This window comes from Acartia tonsa, chromosome 9 (assembly GCF_053477335.1).
Source record: "Acartia tonsa isolate MP-2025a chromosome 9, ASM5347733v1, whole genome shotgun sequence".
Lineage (NCBI taxonomy): Eukaryota > Metazoa > Arthropoda > Copepoda > Calanoida > Acartiidae > Acartia > Acartia tonsa.
In genome coordinates, this window is record NC_137268.1 from 47,984,606 (window position 1) to 47,997,888 (window position 13,283).

General features: G+C 32.5%; 1 protein-coding gene across 4 annotated transcripts in view; it reads left to right on the forward strand.

Moving 5' to 3' along the window:
• The window catches only part of LOC145329104 (calcium-activated potassium channel slowpoke-like), a 282,479-nt gene that overhangs the window by 207,850 nt on the left and 61,346 nt on the right, over positions 1 to 13,283 (forward strand). For all 4 annotated transcript variants that reach the window (XM_080173138.1, XM_080173139.1, XM_080173140.1 and 1 more), the window contains exons 20-23: positions 2,125 to 2,214; positions 3,166 to 3,251; positions 9,170 to 9,254; positions 12,785 to 12,879. In XM_080173138.1, the coding sequence (XP_080029264.1) occupies positions 2,125 to 2,214; positions 3,166 to 3,251; positions 9,170 to 9,254; positions 12,785 to 12,879 (356 nt within the window). The remainder of the gene's footprint in view (positions 1 to 2,124; positions 2,215 to 3,165; positions 3,252 to 9,169; positions 9,255 to 12,784; positions 12,880 to 13,283) is intronic.

Sequence of the window (13,283 nt, forward strand, 5' to 3'; positions counted from 1 at the left end):
ATTTTACCCCGGCCCCGGGGTAAAAATTTTGGGGGGGGGGGAAATTTGCGGCGAGCTTCGCGCGCCATTTTACCCCCCCTAAAACCGAATTACCCCCTCCTTAAAAAATTTTTACCCCCCCCCCCCAAAATAAAAAGCTTGGACGCCCCTGGGTGAGAACGTCGCTTTTATGGATATTGTCATCCTTTTTTATTTATATAAAAGTCTTTTATAAATAGCCTAAAATATTTGAAATAATTCTAATTAATAGACAGCGCAAAATGGCACCAAAAAAATCATACGATAAAATAATCAATGAGAGGCGAGTATAACATTTGTCAATTACAATGTAAACTGGCCTCTCATTGGACAACTTTTTGGTGCCATTTTGCGCTGTCCCTCCAATTAAACATCCAGACCGGCAAATAAAATGTTAAAAGTTTGTCTCTCATCTAAACAATCCTAATCATACATTTTCCTGTGAATGTAAAAAATAGATAAATCTCTATTGTCAAGAACATTCCTTTGTTGTTTACAAATGTATAGTTTCTTGTCTACTTTTATTTTTTAAATTAAATATATTTTATCTATCTATCTATTTATTTACTTATCTATAAAACTAAATATCTTTCTATCCATCTGATTCTGCACATCTAACAATAATATAGTAATTAAATACAGTTACTTAAAAACAAAGTAATCAACACAAATCTTTCTAAATCTAAATTAGCATTGCTATTTATCTATTTTCTATCTATATATCTATCTGTCTGCAAATCTATCTTACATCTTATATATAAGATGATATCCTTTATTCTATTTTTTTCACAAATGGTAAAAAGTGCATATATAATATCAGCCAGACTTAAACGAAGTATCACACAACGAACTTGTTCTTAGGGGTCGCTGACAATTCTACGAATAGCAAAATTACAATCGATGTGTTTTTGACAAAAATTGGTTGTAGTTTTGTAAATTTTGTTTATTCCTGTAATTTTGGGAATATTTTTTTACCTACTGTTGTTTATTTCTATTTACACGTTTAACTGCACATATATATATTTCTGTATTTTCTTTTGTCTATCTATCTTACTTTTAATTGTTTATAAAATATTTATTTAAATCACAACAATTGGACTAAAACAAAGCGTTTGACACTTGATAACCATATTTAGTCAATGGATATATAATATACGTGGATATTGAAGTAGGAGAAAAACTATTGTTGGGGTGGTGAGGTAAAGGGGTTAATCGTTATTTTCACTTTATTAGCAAACATGAAAATCTGGTGTAACATCCAAGTAATATTAAATCCATATATTTTTAGTCTTTCCTGTTGAATATACATGGTGGTATGATCAAGCTGTATGTCTGTCTGTCCATCTGTCTGTCTATCTATCTATCTATACATCTATCTATATGTACCATATGGTAACTGTGTTTAGTCCTTCCTAATATATATACCTGGTTGGGACTGGAGGCGGGATGACCTGGCTGTTTGTCTGTCTGTCTATCTATCTATCTATCTATCTATCTATCTATCTATCTATCTATCTATCTATCTATCTATCTATCTATCTATCTATCTATCTATCTATCTATCTATCTATCTATCTATCTATCTATCTATCTATCTATCTATCTATCTATCTGTCTATCTATCTATACATCTATCTATATGTACCATATAGTAACTATATTTAGTCCTTCCTGCTGAATATACCTGGTTGGGACTGGAGGAGATATGACCAGACTGTTTGTCTGTCTGTCTATCTGTCTGTCTGTCTATCTATCTATCTAGCTATATATCTATACATCTATCTATATGTACCATATGGTAACTATATTTAGTCCTTCCTGCTGAATATACCTGGTTGGGGCTGGAGGCTGGATGATCAGTCTGTTTATCTGTCTGTCTATCTATCTGTTTGTCTGTCTGTCTATCTGTCTATCTATCTATCTATCTATCTATCTATCTATCTATCTATCTATATGTACCATATGGTAACTATATTTAGTCCTTCCTGCTGAATTTACCTTGTTGGGACTGGAGGCGGGATGATCTGACTGTTTGTCTGTCTGTCTGTCTATCTATCTATCTATCTATACATCTATCTATATGTACCATATGGTAACTATATTTAGTCCTTCCTGCTGAATATACCTGGTTGGGACTGGAGGCGAGATGATCAGGCTGTTTGTCTCAATGAAGTCAAGTTTGGACTCCTTGCCCAGGTATTAATCCTTCTTTTAGTAGCGTAGCTACTCTCAAAGAACTACTTGTTGGTTAGTCATTGTATCATTGTGGACGACAAACAGACCTAAGCACTTTGCTTGGAGGATTTTAAAAACTTATTAAAAATACTAAATTTATTAGGCTACTCTTATTGAAATTTTTTTTTTTAATTTAAATTCTTAAATTTTTTTATCTCTTAGTTTCAGAGTTGTCTAGGGCCAGGTCTGTTCACCCTAGCGTCCAATATTGTAACCACAACTGGTATACAAGAATATCTATCTATCTAATTATTAGCCTATCTATCTATTTCAGAGATGTCTAGGGCCAGGTCTGTTTACCCTAGCGTCCAATATTGTAACTACAACTGGTATACAGGAATATCTATCTATCTATCTATCTAATTATTAATCTATTTATCTATTTTAGAGTTGTCTAGGGCAAGGTCTATTCACCCTAGCGTCCAGTATTGTAACTACAACTGGTATACAGGAATATCTATCTATCTATCTATTTCAGAGTTGTCTAGGGCCAGGTCTGTTCACCCTAGCGTCCGATATTGTAACTACAACTGGTATACAAGAATATCTAGTTATCTATATCAGAGGAGTCTAGGGCCAGGTCTGTTCACCCTAGCGTCCACTATTGTAACTACAACTGGTATACAAGAATATCTAGTTATCTATATCAGAGGAGTCTAGGGCCAGGTCTGTTCACCCTAGCGTCCACTATTGTAACTACAACTGGTATACAAGAATATCTAGTTATCTATATCAGAGGAGTCTAGGGCCAGGTCTGTTCACCCTAGCGTCCACTATTGTAACTACAACTGGTATACAAGAATATCTATCTATCTATTTCAGAGTTGTCTAGGGCCAGGTCTGTTCACCCTAGCGTCCGATATTGTAACTACAACTGGTATGCAAGAATATCTATCTATCTATCTATTTCAGAGTTGTCTAGGGCCAGGTCTGTTCACCCTAGCGTCCAATATTGTAACTACAACTGGTATACAAGAAATTAAACCTGAAATGCCAAGGTAATTGGATTTTAAACAATATATTCATTATTCTATTTTGACTTTTTAAAAGCGGCGCTTTTCTATATTTAGGATCGATCCATTCTTACGTCAGTAACGGATAGCTCTGATTGCTAGAATTGGCACGTTGTTTCCCATAGTGGTTAAGCACGATTTAGAAAGTATAATCTTTGTCAAAATGTCCAAATGTCTATTTAAAACATTTTGACAACAATATTCCATGTCATATAATTATCCTATTCGTACGATTTTTGAATACTGCTTCCTAGGACAACAAATTACAATGTTATAAGGGAAGCATCTCTATAATTAAGTTCTAATATGTTATTATGTCCCTAAAAAGTATCCTTTATTTAAGCAGTTTTACAACAAATTAAAAACAATTTAATTTAGACTTATACATTTATATTCTGCTTATTCAGTTCTGACACTCCATAATTGTTGATGTCCTATTGGTTCAAAGCTTCGCTTTTATTGATGTTGTAATCCTTGTTTTATTTAGAACAAAATTTTACATTAGATAAATGGAGCTTTGCTTTTATTTACGTTTTTTATCCTTGTTCTAATTAAAATATATTAATATCCGGTTTTATCTATAATACAAAGTAGAATTATGTCTGTCCATCTGTCCATCCGCGCGTCCGCCTGTCCGTCCGTCCGTCTCTCCCTTGAGATCTTGGTAAACACTGAACCGATCGGATTCTACTCTTCAGGGAATATAACTATTGGTGCTGTGGTGGTTTTAGTCTATTGCCCCCCTCCCAAAAAAAATCTCCCAATATTTTTAAAATTTTTAAATTACCTCTTGGGACAAAGCCCCTAGAGGCAAGAGCGATTCCGCTAGTTGTATTATATAAGACTTTGCTATCCATATAAAACTGTATTCATCCAATTATCTTATTAATCCATGTAAAGCTTCAATATAAAGATGAAAAGATTTTACTAATATTTGATATCATGACTTGCTATTTGCTATATTAACAACGAGAGGCTGCGCCCTTAGCATCTAGGGTTATATATTGAAGGGCAAAGGTAGAAAAAGAGAAAAAAACATTACAAGACACACAAGAAAAAAATTGCCTATAATCATTCAGTGACCTATGTAAATCTTCCCTTAAATTTAGAACTCATTTAGCGTAGTTGTTTGATTTTAAAATAAATAAGTTTATTAGGTAGCTTACCTGAAGACCATTCTTTCTATAATACAAAGTAAAACGAAAACGATGTCGTTTTGTCCGTCTGTCCGTACATTCGTGACATGAGCTATTTGCCATTGAGAAAGGGAGGAGACAATGGGCAATTAATTCAATTTACGAGTTTTTGCTGAAGGGCCATGAAAACTAGATTTATCCAGAAAATTTGAAGAAAATTGTAAAGTGTTTATGGTTATCTAAATTAGAAAACTTAAAATGAGAAAGAGTTCTAAGAAAATTGTGTTAATTGCTGTTTTTTTTTATTTTTGTCTGCTAGATTCATAACAAATTTTGTGGCATTTGTGCACTAGTACCCAAAGTCCCCAAATTCAGTGTAAATACTTCATGAGCACTTCAACCTGGTACCCAAGGATTTAGACCCTAAAATATTGAATATTTGATCCATTGTCCCCTCCCTTCCTCCTTGGATATTAACAGTTTTAGTAAATTAAATACATCTTGACTTCAGCATAATGTTTGATTGTAATTGTTAATTGTCTCTTATATTAAATCACTTCATCATATTAAGAGGATAAAAATAATAAAGTTGGACTTACTAACACTGTGTATTAACATACTTAAGATAAGGACAAAGCCTCTAATATCATGAGATTAGCGTCAGTATAAACCGACTGAATTTGTATTTCGTATTTAACTTTTTCCGATGGTACCAGGGGTAGCTATTCTAACCAACAATTCTAAAAAAAAATCACAAAACCTTTTAAAGTATCTTGTGTTATATTTTGTTTTTGTCATACAACTGAATAGGGGTGGGAATGAAGGGGAGGAAAAGGGGAAGGGGGTTGTGGGGAAATTTTCTTTTAGAATTGTTTGTCAGAATCGCATTCCCTTTTCCCTGATATTATATGCATGTTGCTGTGCTTGTTTGAAAATAAGCCGTGGGATAAAGCTATAAAAACCATAAAAGCAGCGGTCAAGTGTCAATAAAAAAGGAAGGGGGGCGGAGGAAAATGTTCAGAAATTTATACTGGTACCCACATATTTATGAACACGTTTTCTTAGTAGTTTATTTAACAACTTTGGGTACTTTTATCAAATCTTTGTTCTAGATTATCAGTGTCCAAATTTTTTAACCAATAATTTTGTTAATCATCTTTGGGAATGGACACCATTTTATAAATATTGGTTCGCGTAACTCTGTAAAGTTGGGTGTTATATTAGTATATTAGATTGTATATAGATATTAGCGACTTCGCCTCTAGGGGCTGTGCCCCAAAAGGTTTAGTCAACCTTTTTTTGTGTTCTTTTTAATATTTTTTTTAAAGTAAAGAAAAAAATTTGGGGGGAGGAATTTTTTTTAGTTTGACTATCAAGAGCATTTGACTACAATTAAACACCTAAAATTACGCAAAAAAATGACCTTACTAAGTGATGACCCTCCTGAAGAACCCGGTATTAGTGTCTTAGAAATTATCTTAGTGACGTAAAAAAAATAGGATGTGTCGATACTACTAGGATTTTTAAGAATTGTTAATATAGGCCTGAAATCAAGATTTTTTGTGCTTTTAAAAAATATTAAAAATATTTCTAAAAATTCTACATTATTTTTGCTCACTTTTAAAAAACAAAATCAACTTTTTTTTATTTTTTTTTATAAAATTATCTTTCAAAATTGAAATAAGATCTATCAGCTGATATTGTACTTCTTACATAACTCAAGAGTTGACTTACAATGTGTAAATATTTTATAGATTATTTAGCAAAATAATAAAAAACCTATATGTAATTTCGTGATTAATAATTGGCTTAATCTTACATTAAACATTGAATGATTTTAAATAATTTTCAAATATTTGCTTTTATAATTATACTTATTGTATAAACCCCTCATAAGTTAGCGCAAAATGCTATATATTTTATCACATATGAGCTATTTTTTAAGCCAGCTTTTTAGTCAAAATTTCAAACCAATAACAATTAAATCAAAAGATATTAGGTTATAACTATATATAAACGAGAGTAAAGAAATAAGATATTGCTATCAACAACAACAAAAAAGGGTTTTGTCTAGTTTTTGGTAAAAATAACGCATATTTATCATTTTAAATTAAAGCTATCTTTTCAAGATTACATCTATAAATTCGTCTGTATTTTATAACTTATACCTGTTACCATGAAAAATCAATTGATTTTCCATAATAATTTTATTACTATATTAAATTTAGAGACAGCTAATTTTTCTTTAAATATAATGATATGTTTATCAGAAATTTTTAATTAAGCATAATAATGTATATATAAAAAAGACAATTACGAATAAAAACAAAACAATCAATTATTAGATTATTTATATCAATAAATTTAACGGAATTTGAACGTAATTGTTAAAAAAGCTAGCTTAAACAGTTTTGCCATTAAAAAAATAACCTTCTTTATGAATGGTACATTCTAACAAGGGTAATGATATCCAGTAGAGCAACATATTTAACAAATATGTCTTTAAATAATCAGTCTATTTAACAAATATCTTTTTAAAATGCATAAGTTATATTACCTCTCACAAGATTGTTTAGTCCTTTGACACTGTACATAATTATTATTTGATTGATCTATCCTTAATTTTTATTCATATTCAATTTTATTGTATATAAATATTTAATACCTGTATTATAATACGGTTATTATTTTTTTTGCTATGTTTTTATAAAATAAATATCTAAGCAAATGTTACCAATTCTTATAATTATCTGGAATTGAAAAGAATTACTTTCATTCGGTTGCTAAAAAGAGGAGAAAAAGAAATGTATTGAGTCAGATAGTAGCCTTAACCTGTACAGCTTTACATTTATTTCATAGATAAATTGAAATTGAAATTAGATAAAATTATTAATTGATTTTAGATTATTAAACAAGACATGTTAGAATTATCCTATCAATTTCAAACTCTTCATGATGATTCCTATGACAGTTAGGTATAATTTAGAAAGCAACTCTATCATTGTTAACAGAAAGTCAGTACGTCCATTTAAAACATGCTTTGTGTGTTTTTTGGCTGCTATTGAAGAAAGACAACTGAAATTTTAAGTGAAAAGGTCTTTTAAGAGGTGTTTTAATGTATTTTTTTTTACAGTAGCTTTTGATGGATTATTTTAGGTTAGGTGATTGCCCTGCAGGGTTAGGAAAATGGCCCCGCATGGATAGAGCCCCCCCCCCCCCCCCGCAGTGGCTAGAAATAGGATAAAATCTACTGTGAAAATACCAAGAAACGTCCCTTAAGAGGCATTGTCATGAAAGGGACTATACCCAAGATATATGTGCATCTACTTAACGACTTCCAAAATTTGAGGGTGCCCTCAAGTAATCACCCCTTCCCCCCCCCCCCTGCATCTACTCTATACATTATTTTGTCTGTCTGACTGCCGCTCTACAGCTGTTTTAATATTTAGCGGCTGGCCGCTAAAAAGCGGCAAAGGAGCGGTCTGACTGCTATGACTAGAAAAAGTAATTTTCTCTAAAAATACACATGAACCACCAAAAAAAAATTTACGTCTTTATCTGTACCAGGAGCCGAGATAGAGGGGGGGGCTCTTTGAGCCCCCCCCCCCCCCCCCCGATCTATTAAGGTGGGAATTGGGGCCCGATCTGTAAGGGTTAAGATTATGATAGTTATTTCTCGCATCGTATTATAAACAGCTTTCCGCGGATATAGAATGTACAATTATAAGATTAAAACCAGTTTTTTCGGCACCGGTTAAAAAAACTGGTTTTAATCTTATAATTGTACATTTTTATATTCGTAGAAAGCTGGATATAATTCGATGCTAGATATAGTTTTTTGGTATGGATGAGAACCGGTTCTTATCCACCTGATTCGAATAAATACGAGAAAAAAAAATTACACTGACATAAATACAAATTTACACTTGATATAAACCACAAATACAAACTATTTTATTTCCATACAATTTTCCTAGCTTCATTCTGATGGCAACATTTATCTTTATATACATTTTATGCCACTTTTGTTTTACAATGAATTTGAAGAAAAAACACGCTCATATATCTGTAATATAAAGTAGAACAATGTCTGCCTGCCTGTCTGTTCGTCTGCCTGTCTGTTCGTCTGTTTGTCTGTTTGTCTGTTTGTCTGTCTGTCTGTCTGTCTGTCTGTCTGTCTGTCTGTCTGTCTGTCTGTCTGTTTGTTTGTCTGTCTGTCTGTCTGTCTGTCTGTCTGTCTGTCTGTCTGTCTGTCTGTCTGTCTGTCTGTCTGTCTGTCTGTCTGTCTGTCTGTCTGTCTGTCTGTCTGTCTGTCTGTCTGTCTGTCTGTCTGTCTGTCTGTCTGTCTGTCTGTCTGTCTGTCTGTCTGTCTGTCTGTCTGTCTGTCTGTCTGTCCGTCTGTCTGTCTGTCTGTTTGTCTGCCTGTATGTCTGTCTGTCTGTCTGTCTGAAGCTTAAGATCTCAGTAACCACTGAACCGATTGGGCTCTACTCCTCAGGGAATATACCTACTGGTTCTGTGATCGTTTAAAGCTATTTTATTGGGGGGGTGATACCCCTTACCCCCCCCCCCCTCCCCCCCCCAAAAAAAAGGTTTCTTTTAAAAACTAAAATTTAAAAAGGCGGATGTCGAATAAAAAAAGATAAAAAAAACTCGATATATTACGATACGATACATGATTTCTCAGTGCGGCTGAGTGCCGGTTCTGATCCACTGGACATTCATCGATTTCGAAGCCATACTGGAAATGAAAATATAATATTTTAGTTGGAAGAAACAATATTTCCGGACTGTGCACAAGGTTATCCTGGCGGACACTCTTTCACCAACCTTTGTAGGCAGCACTTTCGAGGTAAACTATATTATAATGATATCCTATTATATAAAGTAGTAAGTTTTTTTTGTCTGTAGCTTAAGATATCGGTAACTACTGAAACGATCGAGTTATTCATTTTATGGTAGCTTCTTAAAGGACCATAGGGGGGGGGGTTTAGGCTATTTTTATATTTTTATATCCAAGTTTGGTTTAAGGCTATTTTACTCCTTTTGTTACTGAAAACGTTTAGTTTGCTGATTTAAAGATTTTTGACGAACACCGTAATAGTGTCTGACTGATTATGACGTAACAAAAAAAAATAGCCAATGAGAGGCCACTATAAATTTTACCATCATTGGTCAATAACGGCCTCTCATTGGCTAATTTTTTTTTGTTACGTCATAATCAGTCAGACACTATTACTGTGTTCATTTTTGACAAGTTGTTTAATTTCTTTATTTTATTTAGTAGCAACAAAAAACTTTTGGGCCAGGGACGTTCAAGTATTTTATTTTCGGGGGGATAAATTATGGGTTATTTTAATGTATTTTTGAAAATTTTGTGGAGGCAAAATAATGGGTAAACTCCTCTTTACCCCCCACCCTTGGACCCTTGTTATGGGCTATGATTTAGCAGTATAATTCAACTTAGAAATTTTTAAAAGTTCCGTATAATTTCGGGTTAAAGATGGTTTTGTGATGACTCCAGGGACAAGTAAATATCAAAAGGGTAAAATATAACCACACTCTACCATTAATTTTACTCAAAATTTATAAAGCTTAAAGATTAATTCATGATTGGTGACAGTTTTTAACTTTTTTTTCAATGATTTTGAACATCATAATTAAGGATTAATTATGTTTTCTATAAACACGTCTGTAAACCCCACAAAATTAAACAATACCAGAGGTGGATTCTTAAAAAACTTTTTGGCTCATTGCCTCACTAAAATTAGTGAGGCTCGCAATTTTTTTTTTTAAATCTACCAAAATCGCATAAAAAATCTACAAAAATTCAATAAAATCATAAGAGGGTTATTAACCTAAGATTTTTGTAGATTTTTAATGCTATTTTGGAGGATTTTTCACAAAAGTTTATAGCGAGCCTCTTTTATTTTAATGAGGCAGTGAGCCAAAAAGTTTTTTTAAGAATGCATCTCAGTTTTTCTTCCAGTAATACTTTAACCTCATCACATTTCAAAGGCAAGACAAATCCTATTAGACATTTCTGTAAAAAGATTCCAAGAAAAATCTTGCAAAAGAAAAAATCCGCAAAACTAAATGGTTTTCACAAAAAAAAGAACAATAAAATGATGTAGCAAATTCTTTCATAAGTACTTTTTTTTTCTTGATGCTAAATTAAGTCGACAAACAGTGCAGTGGAAGGCAATATCTTATTACATGAAGTAATAGGTTTTTTTTTTCTCTGTAACAAAGGATCTCACTAACCGCTTAACCGATTTAGTTCTCCTATTCAAGGAATCCTTATAAATGTCCCAGTATGGTTTTAGGCTATTTTATTTCCGGATTTTGTCATAGGATGGTTTTAGGTCATTTTTTGCCATTTAATAGCTCGTGAAATACAGAGCTTCTAGATGCCAGGGGCGCAGCCGCTAGTTGCTAAATTTAGTAGCCTTGCTAATGAACAAAATATTTAAACCTTTTATAAGAAGGAATATGATTAAAGTCCCTCATCAGATTATGACGTCATACGATAGAATAGCTAATGAGAGGCCAGTATACACTGTAATTGACCAATGGAAAAATTTATGCTGGCCTCTCATTAGCTATTCTATCGTATGACGTCATAATCTGTTGAGGGACTTTAATCATCTTCAAAAAGAAGCATCCAAGTGAGGAAATTGAAAAAAATATTTAAACTTTTTAAATAATCAAAAAATGTATATAAAATGTTTTGTTCTTTCAATAATGACCTTTCCAATTGGGATAAAAGTTGCTGGTATATTTTTTTTCTTTTTTAAACTTTCACCTGGAAAAATGTCAAAGCGCAAATTGTGTTAAAATTGTGTCAAAAATTATTTATGTGACGTCATAAAAATGAGGGATTATCCATCTCTTTTTTAGGGGTTTCTTTCCCACTTCTCCACTTCTAAAGAAAAAACAGTTCTTGTATATAAAATATTTTGTTCTTATAATAAGGACCATTCCTATTGTAGAAAAAGTTGAAAGTATAATTTTTTTCCTTCTTTAACCTTAAAACCCTTTCCTGGAAAAATCATTTATTGTTATGTCTAAAAGTGTAAAAACTTCAACAAGAAGTTAAAACTTAAGAGTCTTCAGATGCTTTAAGACAAAAAAGTACTAAAACAAATGATCTGATAATATTAAAAAATTTATTTTGGTTTTATAGTCTAAACTAGCAGCTGCGCTCCTAGCATATAGTAGCACTGTATTCAAGGGAAAAGGATAATAGCCCTAAACCATCCAGGGCACTATAAGAAGCTTTCATAAAATGGAGAATTCAGTGGTTATTGAAATCTGTAAAACTGTACCTCTCCAAATTACTTTTAAAGTTTAAGGTGCTTACTTTTTTTTTTTAAACACCCCTCTTTCCCCACCATCTCATTTTAATTTTAAATTTATATATTTTTTTTAAATTTAATAAACTTTTTAGATGGGAATATATAATGGAAATCTTCACTAAAAATTTCAGTTGTCTATCTTGAATAGGAGCCGAGAAAATCACGTTTCCCCCATAGCGTTACGAACGAACTGACGGTCATACAAAGTGAATTATAGAGTAGCTTCGCTACTAAAAAGTAAATTAAACATTAAATTAATGATTCTACAAACATTAAGAATCTCTAAACAAAATAAATGATGACAATTTACCTAGATAACAAGATTACTTAAAACAACAACAATGGCTAAATCTAAAGACATTAAAGTTAAATACCTTGTCTCAAACTAGTGGCCTCATCCCTAGCCTCTAGGGGCTTTGTCATATAGAGGAAGAAATGAAGAAAAATTTCCTATAGTTGGTTTTTTTTTATAAAGGACGCTGCACCACATGATGTGCAAAAGTAGTTATTTTTTTTACAAAAAATGGTATGACAATTTTTTTTCTTTTTCGGAGTTGTGAGGGTGTTCTACCTACACCCCAACAAATTAGCTTAAAACCATCACAGGACCAGAAGGTATATTCTCTAAAAAGTCGAGTCCAATAGGTTTAGCGGTTATTGAGACAGTCAGACATATTGATGGATGTACGGACAGATGAACACCCATCGCTCTACTTTGTATAATAGAAAAATGTCGGAATGAATTTAAGATTATGATATCGAAAAGTCTTTTTGTACAAAGCAAGTCAAGATTTGTTTATCAAATGTTTTGTTCAGGTTAAATTGTTTGAAAATATTATATTATTGTTTGTTGTTATTACTTAAACTTTTCCCCTTATATTTCAATGGAATATTCAAGCCTAGCTTAAACATTACCCATGCCGATTTGTAGCTTTAATTAAACTGTTGAGGTCTTATCAAACACAAATTCTATGTGAATCAATGTTCTCCAATATTTCAATTTCAATGTTTTAAAATTTTTTAGGAAGTAGCTGAGATCTGTTTTACCAAACTGAATCTGATCCTGATAGCTGTTGAGGCAAGAAAATACGAGGGAGGAGAAATTCTTATTTGTCCCAGGTAAGTTAATAATTAGAGTAAAACACTAGAGGGGGTAGGGGTTAAACAACTGGATGTCCCCACCAAGAGGATCCTGTGCCGACCATCAATTTGGTTGATGAAAATCAACCAATAGCATGGGGAATATTAACACAGCCAAGTCGATACAAAAAAATCAAAAAGCAATTTGCTAGGGACGAAAAAGGTCCCCAACAGGGGGATCCAGGTAGTTTTTTAATTATACATCTATATTTATAGATTTATAAGAATCCCTTTTACCCCATCCCTTCCCCTCCTACTGAATGAACGTCAAAGAACTAACCAATAAGTGATGTCCATGTTAGCAACCTAAATTTATGACAATTTTTTTCCCTGTTATAACATCCACAGATATTCAATATGCATTAAACAATCAAAGTAAGTAT